Source organism: Rhododendron vialii, chromosome 12a (assembly GCF_030253575.1).
Source record: "Rhododendron vialii isolate Sample 1 chromosome 12a, ASM3025357v1".
Classification (NCBI taxonomy): Eukaryota; Viridiplantae; Streptophyta; class Magnoliopsida; order Ericales; family Ericaceae; genus Rhododendron; species Rhododendron vialii.
The window spans coordinates 21252675-21268163 of NC_080568.1; the positions used below are offsets into that span (position 1 = coordinate 21252675).

General features: G+C 36.8%; 1 protein-coding gene across 1 annotated transcript in view; it reads left to right on the forward strand.

Moving 5' to 3' along the window:
• Window positions 1-13439, forward strand: part of LOC131310153 (cysteine-rich receptor-like protein kinase 2) — a 42587-nt gene extending 29148 nt beyond the window's left edge. Inside the window, exons 2-9 of the mRNA XM_058337000.1 lie at window positions 9882-10735; window positions 10840-10953; window positions 11196-11335; window positions 11459-11669; window positions 11792-11929; window positions 12418-12514; window positions 12692-12842; window positions 12954-13439. Of these exons, the coding sequence (XP_058192983.1) occupies window positions 9958-10735; window positions 10840-10953; window positions 11196-11335; window positions 11459-11669; window positions 11792-11929; window positions 12418-12514; window positions 12692-12842; window positions 12954-13298 (1974 nt within the window). The 5' untranslated portion in view covers window positions 9882-9957 and the 3' untranslated portion in view covers window positions 13299-13439. The remainder of the gene's footprint in view (window positions 1-9881; window positions 10736-10839; window positions 10954-11195; window positions 11336-11458; window positions 11670-11791; window positions 11930-12417; window positions 12515-12691; window positions 12843-12953) is intronic.
• The last annotated feature ends 2050 nt before the right edge of the window (window positions 13440-15489 follow it).

The window sequence follows — 15489 nt, forward strand, 5'->3', positions numbered from 1 at the left end:
GAAGTTTAAGCCAAATCGCCTCCCAAGCAGAAGACACAGTAAATCCAGCTGGATGAGGGATCCACACAACTAAATCCAGTCTATCACATATGGGTGTAAAATCAACAGGTGTATGCTCTATGATAAACTGAGTGGCCCTATTCCTTTGTCTAGGCCACCTCCACACCCCTTCATGAATAATTGAGGAGACTTTAGAGTTCAAAGATCTACCAAGATTATATACAATATTTTCACCAAATTTATTAAAAAGAGGTCCAAGGGGATGCCAGTTTTCAAGCCAAAGAAAGGTACATTGTCCATTGCCAATCAAGTACTGAATCAGAGGTTGAGCCACACTTCTGAGGTTCAACAACTTTCTCATTGTCCATGAAGCATCACTAGGAATATCCATGGACCGTAAACAGCGTCCCTTAATGAAGTATGAGTGAATCCACTTTACCCACAGGGTATCTGCCTTGTTACAAAGGTCCTAGAGATGCCTAAGCATCGTTGCTTTATTCCATTCCTTAAGTCTCCTGAAACCCAAACCTCCCTCCTCCTTTGGGCTACAAACTTGATCCTAAGCAACCTTTGTAGCAGAATGTTTCATCTCAAAACCTGACCAAAGGAAAGCCATCAAAGTGCTCTCAATTTCTTTGATTGTTTTGCTAGGGATAATAAAAATTGAGCTCCAATAGACCCGTATACTGAAGAGAACAGACTGAATCAATTGAGCCATCCTCCCATATGTCAATGTACTAGCAGACCAACTATGGATTCTTCTCAAGATTTTCTCTTTTAGAACCAAACAGTCAGCAGGTTTTAGCCTAGTAGAAATAAGGGGAACACCCAAGTATTTGACAGGAAGATGGGCCTCAGGAATAGGGAGGATATCCCTTAAAACAGCCTTATCACCCTCCAGAACCCCAGCATTAAAAACAGAACACTTATTCATGGTAGGCTTGAGACCAGAATAGGAGTAGAAGTCATCTAGTAGTTGTTGAATAAGCTGAAAAGAAACAGTAGAAGATCCACAAAGGATGAATAAATCATCTGCAAAACCAGATGAGTAAGGTTGATGCTCCTGCACTTGGGTTGTTTGTCTGTGTTAAATGTATTGGAGAAGAACTTAGAGCAAATAGGAAGAAACAGCTTAAGAAAGACACAACTTCTGAGATAAAGTCATCGGTCGATGAGATAAAGTGAGATTGCGCTGGCCTTTATGTCCATGTTCTTCTGGTCTGTTCTTTTGCTATGGATAATTTGACCAAGCAGAACTTCGTTGCATGGTCGCAATACTTAAATTTGATGCTAAATACTTAATTTTGAGAACTTAACCATATTGTATAGTGTTAGTCTTACCTCTTAAGAAAGGTTTCCCCTCTTGAGCAATTTTGTGACTTTGTGGAGGTTTAGATTTGAAGAGAGCAAACACATTCGTTAGGTATTTAGATTGGAAGATTGCTACCCATTTAAGTTCTTTCCATGTTCTCCAAATTGTAACATGCCCTATAATCATACGTGTGTGTGAGTTTTCTGTTAACTGGTATGTGCTGTGTATACTTGCAGAATTGGAAGAGAGCAAACATATTCGTTAGGTGTTTAGATTGGAAGATTGCTACATGTTTAAGTTATTTCCATGTTCCCTAAATAATATTCATTGTGGCCTAAATAGCAATTTTCTTGACCTCGAGTGTTCTTGCATTAGTCAGATTATTTGTTGATGGGAGCATTGCAGGTAAACTGTAGTGTTAGTAATGGTTTTTGTAGGATTTTTAAGCTAAGGGCCTTCAGGCACTGGCGCAATCGCTATTGTACACATCAAATACACATGATTGATTTGCATTCTTCGACTATGGCAATTCTTCCATGTAGTAAAGTATAAAAGAAACCATATTTTGCCTCTCATGTTAAGCCTGTAACAGGTAACACTTCGTACTAACATGAATATAATTTTTATTTTATTTTTTCAGGTGTCAATGATTTTGGAGATGGAGCTATTGGGCCTTTGGTTAGACAGATGAGGTCAATAGTAAAATAGAGTAGTTGGTTTAGGTTGGTATGAGCCTTAGCACATGCAATTGTACTATAGTCAGTTTGTTTGATTTGTATTTCTTAACTTTAAATAGAGTAATTGGTTTAGCACTATGTAAAGGGGTGTGATGAAATGTGCAAGTTTTTTGTATCTAACTAAATTGATGAATTGTTAAAATTGCTCTATGCATATTTTGGGGAGGTTACAGAAGTTGAAAGAGGAGATCATTATGTAGTGGTTTAATTTGCTTAGGTTGTGATCTAATTTTTATCTTGCAAAACTTAGACATGTTTTTGTTGGTAGTTGTAAACTGGTAGTATATTTTTTCAAAATTTACTTGCTTGAAATTGATTAGATGTATCATGTTTGAAAAAGTAAGGTCTGTTATCGGATTGGTTAGAAGCAGAGAAGGGTAAACGAGTTGTGCCATACATGATCTAATGGTCAAGCGGTCCACATACAACACAGTGCAATGTGGTTTGAGATGTAACTCTAAAATAAATCAATTTTCATTCACACTTAAAAATATTTTCCAACAATCCCCCACATGAATGAAATTGACTCGATAACCAATGCAAAACAATGCAATCGACAGAGAGAGTACAAGTGGAAATTTCCTGCATAGGATAGGTAGTTTTTGGCTTTGAACCTTCCCTTGTGAAAGACTATCGGATTTACTTGCTAACTAGTGGACGCGATGCCTTGAACTGTTCAGCATTTTGTGTAAACCAAGATAATAGAATTCACACAGAATCTTTCCGAACACAGTTGATTCTTACGGTTGTGCCCATTTTAGGCCTCGAACACCGACTGATTTCAGAGAGTGCTTTAGAGAATTCAGCCTTAGAAAATTCTCACAGAAGCGGCCCCTTCACACTCACATAGGTGATCTCTTATTAAGAGTATCCTGCTAATACCCCACTTGGATTTACCAAGGTATAAAAATCATTAAAAGTTAAACTTAACCTAAAACGCTGCAGGTATCACTGTTTCACCCCAGGAATGAGTTGGCGAGATATCTCCTCAATGATACTCCTAAGTCTCATACAACTCGGTTGTCCCGTTGAACCTAGATCTTAGGATCTCCAATCAGCTAGGTTGGGTTGCCGTAATAGAGACTTTTAAATAATAGGCTTTAATCTCATTCCCCTCGATGATTATTTGTTCTCTAGTCAAAACTCAACTCGACGGATCCGTTGTAAATTCTTTTGACGTTTCCTTCTTTAGTGAGAACAAATGTTTAACGGTACCATGTCTGCAATATCAAGACTTACCGTTATACGTGGTCTTCTATGCCTTTCTAACAATTGATGGTCATCACATTATAACTCTGGCATAGAATTGGACCCCTGTTGGAACATATCCTCTAAGAGATGGCACAACCATCCGCTTATTAGTCTCTTTGTCTAATACAATGAGTTGACCGGACTCCATCGTAGACCTTGCTATACACGCATAATGTACACAAAAAGTAAACCAAATCTGTCTTAAGATTGTTGGAAAAATAGCTTACTATTTGTGATAAAACCGATAATATGAGTGCAATAAAATCATAACTCAAAACCTGAAAATTGATGGAAACAAATTGGTGACCAAGGCGAGTGTTTGTGTGTGACACTTTGTACTTAAGACAGATTTCGCTCCTGCTATGGTGTTCATGGTTTGTATTGGATGACTCTCTCCCAGCACTACTTGATCGGAATCTCTCCAAAGTAGCTCTTCAATTGAAGGGCCTGGCGAACCATCTTGTGTTTGTAACTCTCTCATACGAATGGACTTGAATGAGGGAAATAATATTTATAGGCCAACTCGTAACTCTACGAAAAGTCACCAAGGAAAGAGGCACTTCTGTTCATGAAGGACGCGTCCATCCATAGCGAACAAGTGCCAATGAAAAGATGTAACTCTAAAATAAATCAATTTTCATTCACACTTAAAATAAAATATTATATCCTATAATATTTTCCAACATTAGTGAGAAAGAGGAGTGTGAGCTTGCCGAAAACAAAAGGAGTGTGAGCACACCAATTTCTTTTCCTCCTCCCTCTCTTTCTTTTCTCTCCTTCTCTTTTTTGTTTCTTTCTTTTTGGTGTCACATGTGTGTGTGTGCTTGTAGTGTGGAATGAATGTGAAGGGAGTATGCCTATTTATACTAGGTAGGTAAAGAGTTCTAGTATGTCATAATCTTATCCAAACAAAATTTTCATTATCTAGTAATCTAATAAAATCTAAACAAATCTTTTATTATCTAGGAATATCTAATAATATCTAGACTAAATTTAAAAAAATCCAACTATATCTATTGAGTATCTTATCCGATTCATTCCGGATTATTCCTTACGCCTTGCGCCGCATAGTTGTTAACAAGGTTGAGGCGATGTATAAAAATTGATAGATCTATACAATGAAAATACTCTAATTTTTTTATAAATCTTGAGTCATGACTTAGTATACTCTCTAAAGCCTAATAGTAAGAGCATCCACAATGAAATAACAAAAATCATAAGGTTGTTAAAGTTACGAATGTTCCCTCAAAAAAGTGTTCACAGTGGTATAACTAGCAACTCATCAAATTTTGGCCATTGGATAATCAAAACTAACAACTTTTTGCCAATAACCAAAACTCTCTTTCTCTCTCTCTCTCTCAAAAATGTTTTTAAGAAAAATACTGTATTTTATTAAAAGAATTTTTTTTAAACAAAAACAGTTAAACCGTTTTTCAAAAACTTTTATTTAAAAAAAAACTGTCTTTTTTTCAAAATCTTTTTTTTAAAAAAAAACTTTTTTGGAAAAGTGTTTTTCAAAATTTAAAAGTTTTCAAAAAATTATTTTCTATTTCTAATAACATGTTTTTATTAGTTTGAAAAGTATTTTAAAAAATATATTTTATATGGTGACAATTTTTAGATTTTTATAGGTTGAAAATGTGATGTGGCAAGTTTTGATTATTCAATGTTTGATTATGTTACTGTAGACATCTACATTGTTAATCTTAAATAGATAATCAAAAGGTGATGTGACAACTTTTGATTCTCCAATTTTGATTAGTCCACTGTAGATGCTCTAAGCGGCTTGCTAAATGTTAGCACTTATTATTATTATTATTTTCTTCTAATTCTTTATAGCGTCTTATATGTTTATAAAAATCGGGGTATTACAGGTAAAATTGCAAAAGTTATATCAACGGGTAAATTTCGCGGAAAATAAAGGTGAAGAAGAGGACTGGGTGGGTTTTTTTTTTTTCCCCTCATTTTTACTTTAGCGTTAAATTTTTGTTGATTAGTAGTAGTTGGGTTTCCACGACAGCTCGACAAGAATTAGATAATTAAAAAATCATTAACCAAACTTAAAATTTTGGAAATAAATAAAAAAAAAAAAGTAAAGCAGACAATTTTTTGTATTATTGTTGTCTTTACAGACAAAATTTTGAACTTGGATCATAATTTTTTTACCTTTTAGAGTTCATACTGAATTTAATTTAATAATATTAAGTGATATTGAAAACTCTTTTGATTGACTTAGTGCATTCTTTGTGATTTTGAGCATAGGCGATTTTTTTTATTGTGAGTCCATTAAACTTTTGTATTAGGTTAATACTTTTGAATAAGTGTCTTCATGATGAGAAAAAAACAAAATAAGTACCTTCGGACATAGGCTTATTTGTTGCGAATATGTTGCACCGTGCCTTCAAACACTGGCATAGTCGCTACATTGGAGTTCTTTCTGTGTTTTCTTGACCAAAGTGTTATTGAATTAGTCAGATTATTTGATAATGGGAGCATTGTGGGTAAACTGTCATAATAGTAAAGGTTTTTGTCCGATTTCAGCACTAAAGTGCCATCAAGCACGGAAACAACCCCTAGTGTGTGTGTGTCTATATATATATCTGCTTGTAGTTTGTTCCTCTGCAATTCTATTCGATCGGAATCAACCAGAGCAAAATCTTTTACATCGAACTCAGAGTTCAAAAAACAAACAGGTTCCCAAACACTCTCTCTCTCTCTCTCCATGTCTACTGCTGTTGTTTCTTTTTTGATGGGTAATTGAGATGCTTAAACAGATTGTTTTTCTTGATAAGATAAGAAAAAGAAATCGTAAACAGTATGTTGGTGGGGTTTTAGTTAGTTAAAAAAAAAAAACCCCCACAACTTGATCAGGAGTTAGGGGATGTCCGATCACACACCAGGAGTGAATCAAGTCAAGATTCAACTCAGATGTAAGAGAATTATGCATTTAAGGGCCTTCTTTTTTAGCAATTTTTTTGGGGCCTCTGCCCCTGGTGTGGCCCTGGCAAATATGATTTACAGAAAGATTAAAGATGGTCTTTGTTTTTTCTTGGAACAGTTAACATTGTATTAACTTTCTTTTTTTTTTGGATAAGTAAACCTTGTTTGAGTGGGCCTACGCGAGAATCAACGGCATCCGATGTGTGTAAGTGACCGATTCAAACACTCTATTATATACAAAAGAATAAAGTGTTTGAATCGGCTACCTACACACATCAAATACCGTTGATTCTCGCGAGAGGCCATTCGATTTTTTTTTTTAGAATTTTTGGACAGCTCGGATCAGCCGTTTGGTGGCCGGAGTGGTCAGCCGTTCGGTGACCGGAGTGGATCCGGTGCGCCATCGGAATCCGGTCGGGATCCCTTCAGTTGGGAACTGTAGCACCGCTTTTTTTTTTTTTATGACCGTACTCCTTTTTTGTCATCTTGTTATGTGAATTTACGAAAAAATAATAATTTTGACACTTCAAATTTTGATAACTGCATTATAATATTTGTCTTTTTAGTGTTTGTGTCAGATGTATTTTATTTAAATACTAAAGGACAAACATTAGAGTATGATTATCAAATCTTGGAATGTCAAACTTTGTATAGTCTCACACTCACCATTTTCCTCAACTTTTTGTCTATTTCATTTTGTGTATTTTGTTTGCTTTTCCTAAATTTTTGTTCGATTCACATCATATTTTTTGGATTAATTATTCATTTCGATAAGAATAGTCTAAAATTTTTTTAAAAAATACGACTAAAAGAAAAAATATCATTAAAGATGAAAAAAATTACCAACTAGCTGTTTTTTCGTCTTTTTTTTTTTGTCAATCAATAGGAGGGGATAGGAGAAAAGGTGCTGCAATTCGCAGCGATAAGACTCGAACCCAGGCATTTTAGCTGTTTTTTCGTCTAAAGTATAGTTTTATATGAACTTTTTTCTAACATCAACTCATATTTCTATACTTTTTTAATTTCTTTCGTCGAAACAAATGATTGACTCCAAAAATTATGACGAGAGGCTCAACAAAAAGTTGCTAAATATAAAAAATATTGAAAAATTTTAAACAGAAAATTTAGGATAATAGAGCCTTAGAATGAAAAAAATGTAAACTCATGGAAAAAAAAGGAGTCATGGAAAAAAAAGGAGTGTGGTTATAAAAAAATAAAAATAAAAAGGAGTGGGGAAAAAATGAAAACTTGTGTTTTGGACTTTCCCGTTCGTTGTGCTAGTTAATGTGTTTTTAGCTGTAATTATTGACCACACCGACTGCGCCTTCTGGAATACTGTACAATTTTAGGCACATCCATTCGTAATATTTATACATGGAAAAAAATCAAGGGCCTTGTTCGTTTAACATATTTACTTTGTTTTAATTTTGTTTTTCAATTATTATTCTATATCTTTTTCCAATCATTACCATATTTCTTTAATTATTAATCGGTCTTATTATTGTCAGCCCACTGGGCTAACGATAATCACACTAGAAGACAAAAAAAATACGTATTTTTGTGTACTTTTTATACCCTTAAATACACATTCATACACTCATTATTGTCAGTCCATTGAGCTGATTTTAGAATTTTCCGTTATTAATTTCATTTATCTCTCGAATCATTACCCCTCTCTCCAATCATTACTCTATTTCTCTCTTCACCCACTACCAAAACTAAAATACCCAAAGTTACTAAACGAACAAGGCCAAGGTTTGTGGAGCAGTTGTAAACAAATATTTACGGAACTCATTTTTGGTTGTCCATAAGTATTTTGGATGGTTCAGATTTTAAAAAAACTATTTGCGCGAATAGTCTTTTTAAAATTTGGACTATTGATTACTGAAACGAAAGGTTAAAGTTGCACGGCTCCGTAAATAGGTTGTTTGTTACTGCTCCGGAAATAAGTTTCTCTCTTATACATGTTGGACCCACACATGAAGAGGGTGGTGATTGGATTTATTTTGGGACAAAAATTCACACAAATTGCTGTTGAGTTCATTTAAGCAACCAGCCCTGACTATAGGATTGGGTTCTACGCAAATAATCGGAGCCGTGTATATATGACCTTTAAAAATATATTTAAATAATTTGAATGACTCTGATCAATTTTTTGGCTCCGAATTAGGTCCTACGTACTCTGGTGTACATTTGGTATGTACTATATACAGATGATGTATCTATAAATAGAAATTCTAAGGTGTGTCATACCGATGTGCCTCTAGCATTTTTGTTAAGGAAACGACGACTCTAAACTGGCACTAATTGAAATGAGTTGTTCGGCATGTTCAGATATAGATGTGTTCAAAATTGTTCGATGCATGTGGATCGCGCATGCATCTATCTTCGAATTTGGGGTCCGAGGATGCTGCCATGCGTGTGTAGAGCATATTCGGACCGTCTAAAAGTATTTTCAGTGGCCTCGATAAGTTCATTTCAATAGTCCCTACCAAGCCATGAAAGAGTTTGTTTCAATTTAAACCATTGATTATCAAAATAGACGATCTGAATGCATTTAACAGGACTCTTGGCAGCATTTCTGGATCTAGAATGTGTGCCCGACATCAGTATTCTAGTCATTTCTAAATTTAAATTGGCATACATCTCTCTCTCTCTCTTCGTTATCCTCACGGCCTTTTTTTTCTGACGAGTGACGACTAGTGCAAAATATCAACTGTTTCAGTCAAGGTGTCAAAGGATCCGTCAATGCTTTCACACCCAAAACGTCATACTTCAGGCCTTGTCAAAACTTCAACGTTAGGTGCGCCATTAATTCTTATCTACGACTACCTTTGTCTTCATCTTGAATTTTGCTTCTCTACTCAACTCCTAATGGACAAAAAGGGTCAACGGGTCAAGCAATGAAACTCCACCATCAAGTCAACTCCGCAAGACCAAAGACTGCCCATTGTCCGCTCCGTTCCAGAAATCTTCTTAAAAAATAAGTACTTATTTTAAAATTTCTCAAAGAAAAATAAAAAGGGTTGTTCCAGAAAACTCAAATAAGCAGCTTATTTCACATTTTCAAACTAAAAAATAACGTAAATGAAAAATAATTTTTCAATTTTTTTGCACCGTATTAAAAATCTCAATGAGATCTATCAAATAAGATCCATATCAATAGGAAAATTATTTGCGTAAACACATGATTTTTGAGCTTAAAGTTGCTTTAACCAAAAAATATGTACTTACTTCTTATTTTGTGGAACAAGCCTTATTATTGAACAAAAAATAAGAACTTATTCAAGTTTTAGAACGGGACCTTATTCCAACTCCATCAATGCTTTTTGACGGTGTTTCGCTTTCTTTTTAAATATTTATAAAAAAAAAGTAATTTCAAATTTAAATATAATGAATATAAAAAATAATTTTTTAATTTTTTTACAACGTTTAAAAGATTTCAATGAAATTTATAAAACAAAATCCATATTAATAGAAAAATTATTTACGTAAATACATAACTTTTGAACTTAAAATTATCTTTTTATTATAAAATTTCATTTTTGAAAAATTAAAACGGCATTACATTTACTTTTAAAAAGTTAAACCAAACAAAGTGATTGTTTTCAGTTCTGTTCTTTTATCTCCACATATTATAGGATAGCTAGTCAATCCGCTCTGCTGATTGTTAAGGGGGGCAAGTAAAAAAGAAAGCTCGTCAGTTTCTCCAAGAAGATGAAGAAACCAATCCAATCAAATCCAGTCCCATGTCTTTTCTCCATTCTTGCTGCAACTCTACTACTATTATTACCGGATGCATCGTTAGGAGATTCGAGGGCCCAAACAGTTCGAGTCATGTGCGGAAACCAACTCGAGCACAACCCCACCGTACGTGTCTACGTCCCCAATTTCGTCGAGATAATGGAGAACATCAGTGTCCAGATAAGAACATCTGGTTTCGGAATAGCCGTAGCCGGTTTGGGACCCGACACTATCTACGGCATGGCCCAATGCTACGGCGATCTCTCCCTACCCGACTGCGTCCTGTGCTATGCCGAGGCGTATACTGTCGGCCCCCAGTGCTTCCCGGCCAACGGTGGCCGCGTTTTCCTCAACGGCTGCTTCTCGAGAGCCGAAAACTATAGCTTCTTCCAGGAGTATAGTGGGCCCCAGGACACGTCGGTGTGTGGAAACTCGACGCAGAAAAACTCGGCATTTGAGGATTCAGCCAGGCAAGGCGTGACGCAAGTGGTTGACAATGGGCCGAAGGGTAATGGGTTTGCGCGGGCTCAGATGGCGATTTCTGGGGCAACGAATGAGTCAGTTTATGTTTTGGCGGATTGTTGGAGGACATTGAGCGCAAATTCTTGCATGGCCTGTTTGGAGAACGCTTCCCAGTCGGTGTTGGGGTGCTTGCCTTGGTCTGAGGGGCGGGCATTGAACACTGGATGCTTCCTGATGTATTCAGATAAAGATTTTCTGAATCCGGTGGTGGGAAATGGGAATTCGAGAGGTAAGAGAAGTTTTTCAGATCTTCTCCTACATTGTGAAATAATTCTTTTTTCTTTATGCTGCCGAGTTTAGCATGTTCTTGGTTTTCCTTGATGCGCTGTGCAGTGTTGGTGGCAGTGATAGTAGTCGCAGTTGTCAGTTCGATCTTAGTTTTTGTAGTTGGGGGAGTTATTGGAGTTTACATGCGGAAGCACAGAGTCATTGAGAAGAAGAGAAGAGGTACAAGCTTCTTAAACGTTATTTTTCCATCACAAATACTGGTACATGAAACTTTCAATGGTTATGATGACAAAGAAATGCATAGTTGCCCATCCCAGATATTTTGCAAATTTGGTTCAACAGCAATAGAATAGCCAAATTTTATTTTATTTTTTTGCTCGGATATAGAATAGCCAATCATAATGGAGATTTTACCTTACTTCAAAATTCCTCATTCCTGATTTATCATTCTCCCTCCACAGGTTCAAATGATGCAGAGAAATTGGTGAAGACACTTCATGACAGTAGCTTAAATTTCAAATACTCCATGCTTGAGAAAGCAACTGGATCTTTCAATGAGGCAAATAAACTTGGTTACGGGGGATTCGGAACAGTTTACAAGGTACGTATCAAAAGTACACCAAAGCAATCAAGTTCGGACAGCTTTACGCGATTAAGAATCTTTGAAACAACCTGTTGATTGTACTGGATGCTATTGTGATGAACAAATAAAACTCCAATGCAGGGAGTTCTGCCTGATGGAAGAGAGATTGCTGTGAAGAGGCTATTCTTCAACAATAGACAGAGAGCAGCAGATTTCTACAACGAGGTTAACATTATAAGCAGTGTGGAGCACAAAAACCTGGCCAGGTTGTTGGGATGCAGTTGTTCAGGACCCGAAAGCCTTCTTGTCTATGAATTCCTGCCAAATAGGAGTCTCGATCGCTTCATCTTTAGTAAGCACTAGAAAATGTCGTATTGAGTTTGAAATTCAACAATACATGCATATAGAGAGCCATATTTTATTGTTTCACGGTGTAAAACTGACTTTAATGGACGTGTTCATTCGAACTGACAGATTCAGACAGAGGGAAAACGTTGAACTGGAAGAAGAGATACGAAATAATTATTGGGACAGCGGAAGGCCTGGTTTACCTTCATGAAAACAACAAGAACCGGATCATTCACAGAGATATAAAAGCAAGCAACATCTTGTTGGATTCTAGCATAGTTTTAAATATCGGCCGATACGTACCGTATCGGCCGATACGTACCGGAATTTTCGGCTTCCGATACGGATATTGGCCGATATATCGGTGAGATTGAAATTCACAGGCGTATCGGCCGGTTCCCGATACGTATCGGTCCGTAACCGATATTTGGACCGATACGGCCGATACGGCCGATACGTATCGGTGCTGAAAAAAAAAAAGAAAAGCAAAAAACAAAAAACTCCTTCCACACAGCTTTTTTCACAGCTTTTTTGCAAAAATTTTGGATCTTGTCTTGGAAAATAAGTAAATGTGATAATTAAGCCAATGTTTGGGGTAAAAGTATATTTTTCAAGTTTTATACATGTTGCTGATGATTTTTAAAAATTCACGACCGCGACACCCGATTCCCGCGACGTATCACCGATATGTCCCGATACCGATATACCGCGACCGATACCGCGACGGCGACCGATACCGCGATTTAAAACTATGGATTCTAGGCTTCATGCCAAAATTGCTGATTTCGGTTTGGCAAGGTCTTTTCAAGAAGACAAGAGTCACATCAGCACCGCAATTGCAGGAACACTGTGAGAATCGCTCTCCTTTTTTTATATACTAGTTCGAAAAGTAGTAAAAAACTTAAAATTGAATAGTTAATTAATTTTTCTTAAGAAAAAAAGAAAAACTTGAATCAAAAACCAAATGCAGAACATGACCTTACTATTTGTTTAATTTAACCATTTTATGACTTTGCTTATCCATAGGGGATATATGGCACCAGAGTACCTAGCCCATGGGCAGTTAACAAAGAAGGCAGATGTATACAGTTTTGGTGTTCTTTTGTTAGAGATTGTAACAGGAAGGCAAAACAACAAGAACAAATCTGCCGAATACTACGAGAGTCAGGTCGTAATTGTAAGTTCAAATACTCTTGTCATTTAAATTTTTTTGGATAAAAATAGTAAAAGCTTAATTATCTCTATTTTTGTTCTTTTTTTGTGTGTTGTGTCGTGTTGGTTGAAACAGGCATGGAAGCATTTCCAGCAAGGAACAGTGGAGGAACTCTTCGACCCAAACCTAATGTTACACAACTACCACCACAATCCCAGCGTAAAAAACGAGGTCTTGAGAGTCATACATATAGGGCTTCTGTGCACCCAAGAGGCTCCTTCGTTAAGACCATCGATGTCGAAGGCACTACAGATGCTGGCAAAGACGAACGAACACCTTCCTCCACCTAGTAATCCGCCGTTTGTTGACCAGAAAACCATGGAACTTAACGTCACGTGTGAAAACCCCGGGCATCCCCTTAATGGTGACAATTCTGCTTCGGTTGCCACTGTATCCCATAGTTCATTTTACCCAAGGTGACACCTTAGTGGGCTGGGTTTTGAAGTTGAATAAGAAATTTGCCAATGAAACGGAAATTATTAAAAAGGAAAAGATCGGGAAGTACATCGAAGATCAAATATCTACCTTCATTGATGGGTAGGCAATTGGTAACCGTCGATACATGTGATATGAAACGGGCATTCGGGTTTGTGAAGAAAGAAGTATGGAGTGGATCTTTGTTGGCACTTGACAATTTTTGAGCTGATATAGAACTTATTTTTTCACATATACATATGTACGCACACAGATGAGAGAGAGACTCATGGTATTATAGACATCTCTTTGAGATATATTTGAAGTTTTTTTTGAAACGGATATATATTTGAAGTTGACAGTGCATGGACTGAAAATAGTGTGAATCATCGATAGAAAATTTTGCTTATTTTCATGGGTATTTAGTTCATCTGAAATCTAACCAGAAGAAGTGACATTTGTTTTGGTTGCCTCGTATGTTTAACTCTTCATTATTTTGCTCAGTTAGAAACTCTCAGGTTAAGAGGGAAAGGAAAAGTTAGAAACTTCTGATTCCCACGATTACCGGCTTACCGGCACCATGACGGGTGCATGGCGTTTGTTGGTGTTTGCCTTCTTCGAAGTATCAGTTTCGATTCTTTTTCTGGGGTCTATTTACACCATACAGGAAGCCGACAAAATTTCGCTGGCCAAATCAACCGGGTTAGATCAGAAGCAAATCAACAATTGGTTCATAAACCAAAGGAAGCGGCACTGGAAGCCATCAGAAAACAATAATGCTACCCACACAGAGAAAAAACACAAATCTTCCACAGATCAGTCCACGTGGAATAAAAATTGCAAATGGACCCACAAACTTTCTCTCTCTGCAGGACCCTTTTCCCAAAACCCACTTTCCCCAAATTTTGAACAGCAATTGTCTCTCTTCCACCACCGACGAGCCCTAATTCCACCGTTTATGTGTCTCACCACCGCCAACGCCCACCCCATCATGTCCATCGCAATCTCACACTTATTTTGCACGATTCTCCCTCTCTCTCTCTCTCTCTCTCTCTCTCTCTCTCTCATATTTGCATAAAAGTTTTCACATCTCCAATCAAAAAATTAAAGTTATTTTTAAGAAAATGCAACACTACCCGAAAAAATGCAGTACCCAGCCACTTCATATTAGCAAATCTTAATCATATTGTCATTAAATTTTCCCTTTTAATTTTTTAATATTTGGAACAGATTTTACACAGCAAGCCAACGTGGCAGTCCAAGTGGGAAAAAGTGGGGCCCATTCTCTCCCTGCCAATTCCAACTCCCGCCCATTTTCTCCCAAAATTGAAACGAAAAACTTTTAAAGATTGGAAACAGGGGAGAGAAAAAAAGAACTTCCCCCAAATCCCCGATATTCACCTCCAAACTCACCCCTCTTCTCCGGCAATTCTTCTCCAGCGTACCTTTCAGGTTGTGGAGATCTTTTCCGGCGACTTCTCTGACATCTTCTCTGCTGCCATCCCCACCTACTTCTCTGGCGCCTTCTCCTCGTTTGGGTATAATTAGTTCAAACCTTCGAATCTGCCGTTGTTTCGTGTTTCGCTCTGTTTCTTGGCGTCTTCTCTCTGTTTCCATTGTTAGCTCCTGTGAGAGAGACTTATGGCATTTTTAAAGTGCTTCACTTTCTTTTTAAAGGGTACCATGTTCACTGCTCCCCACGTGCACAAAATAGAGAAGAAAACAAAAATAAGGGGTGGTTGGAAGCAAAAGTGGGAGTAATGACAGTAGCTTTAATTTTGGCTTTTCTTCTTCTTGCTTTGTAAAGCTAAAAACTTTCTCCTCAACATTTAATACAATTACTTTAATTGAAATGTCAAAAAAATATCAAAAATGCTAGGTGCACAATTATCCGAACACAATCCTTCACATACACGTGAGTCTCGCCTGTTAAATGTATGTGGAACCCACGTGTATGTGAGGGGTTGTGTTTGGTGTCGTATTCGGATGGTTGTGCACTTAGTATCTTTAAAAATATATTGTAGTTTGACATTGAATTGTATAGGTGTGGTTGGTTCATGCGTGTTTTTTTTTAATCTCTTTTCCATGCCTTGTTTTTTGTGGTCCTAGTTATGTTTTTGGTGATGTGGTCCCTGAAAATACTATTGTTAAAATTGGTACTAGTATTATGGAGTTTTCTAATAGTAATGGTTATGAC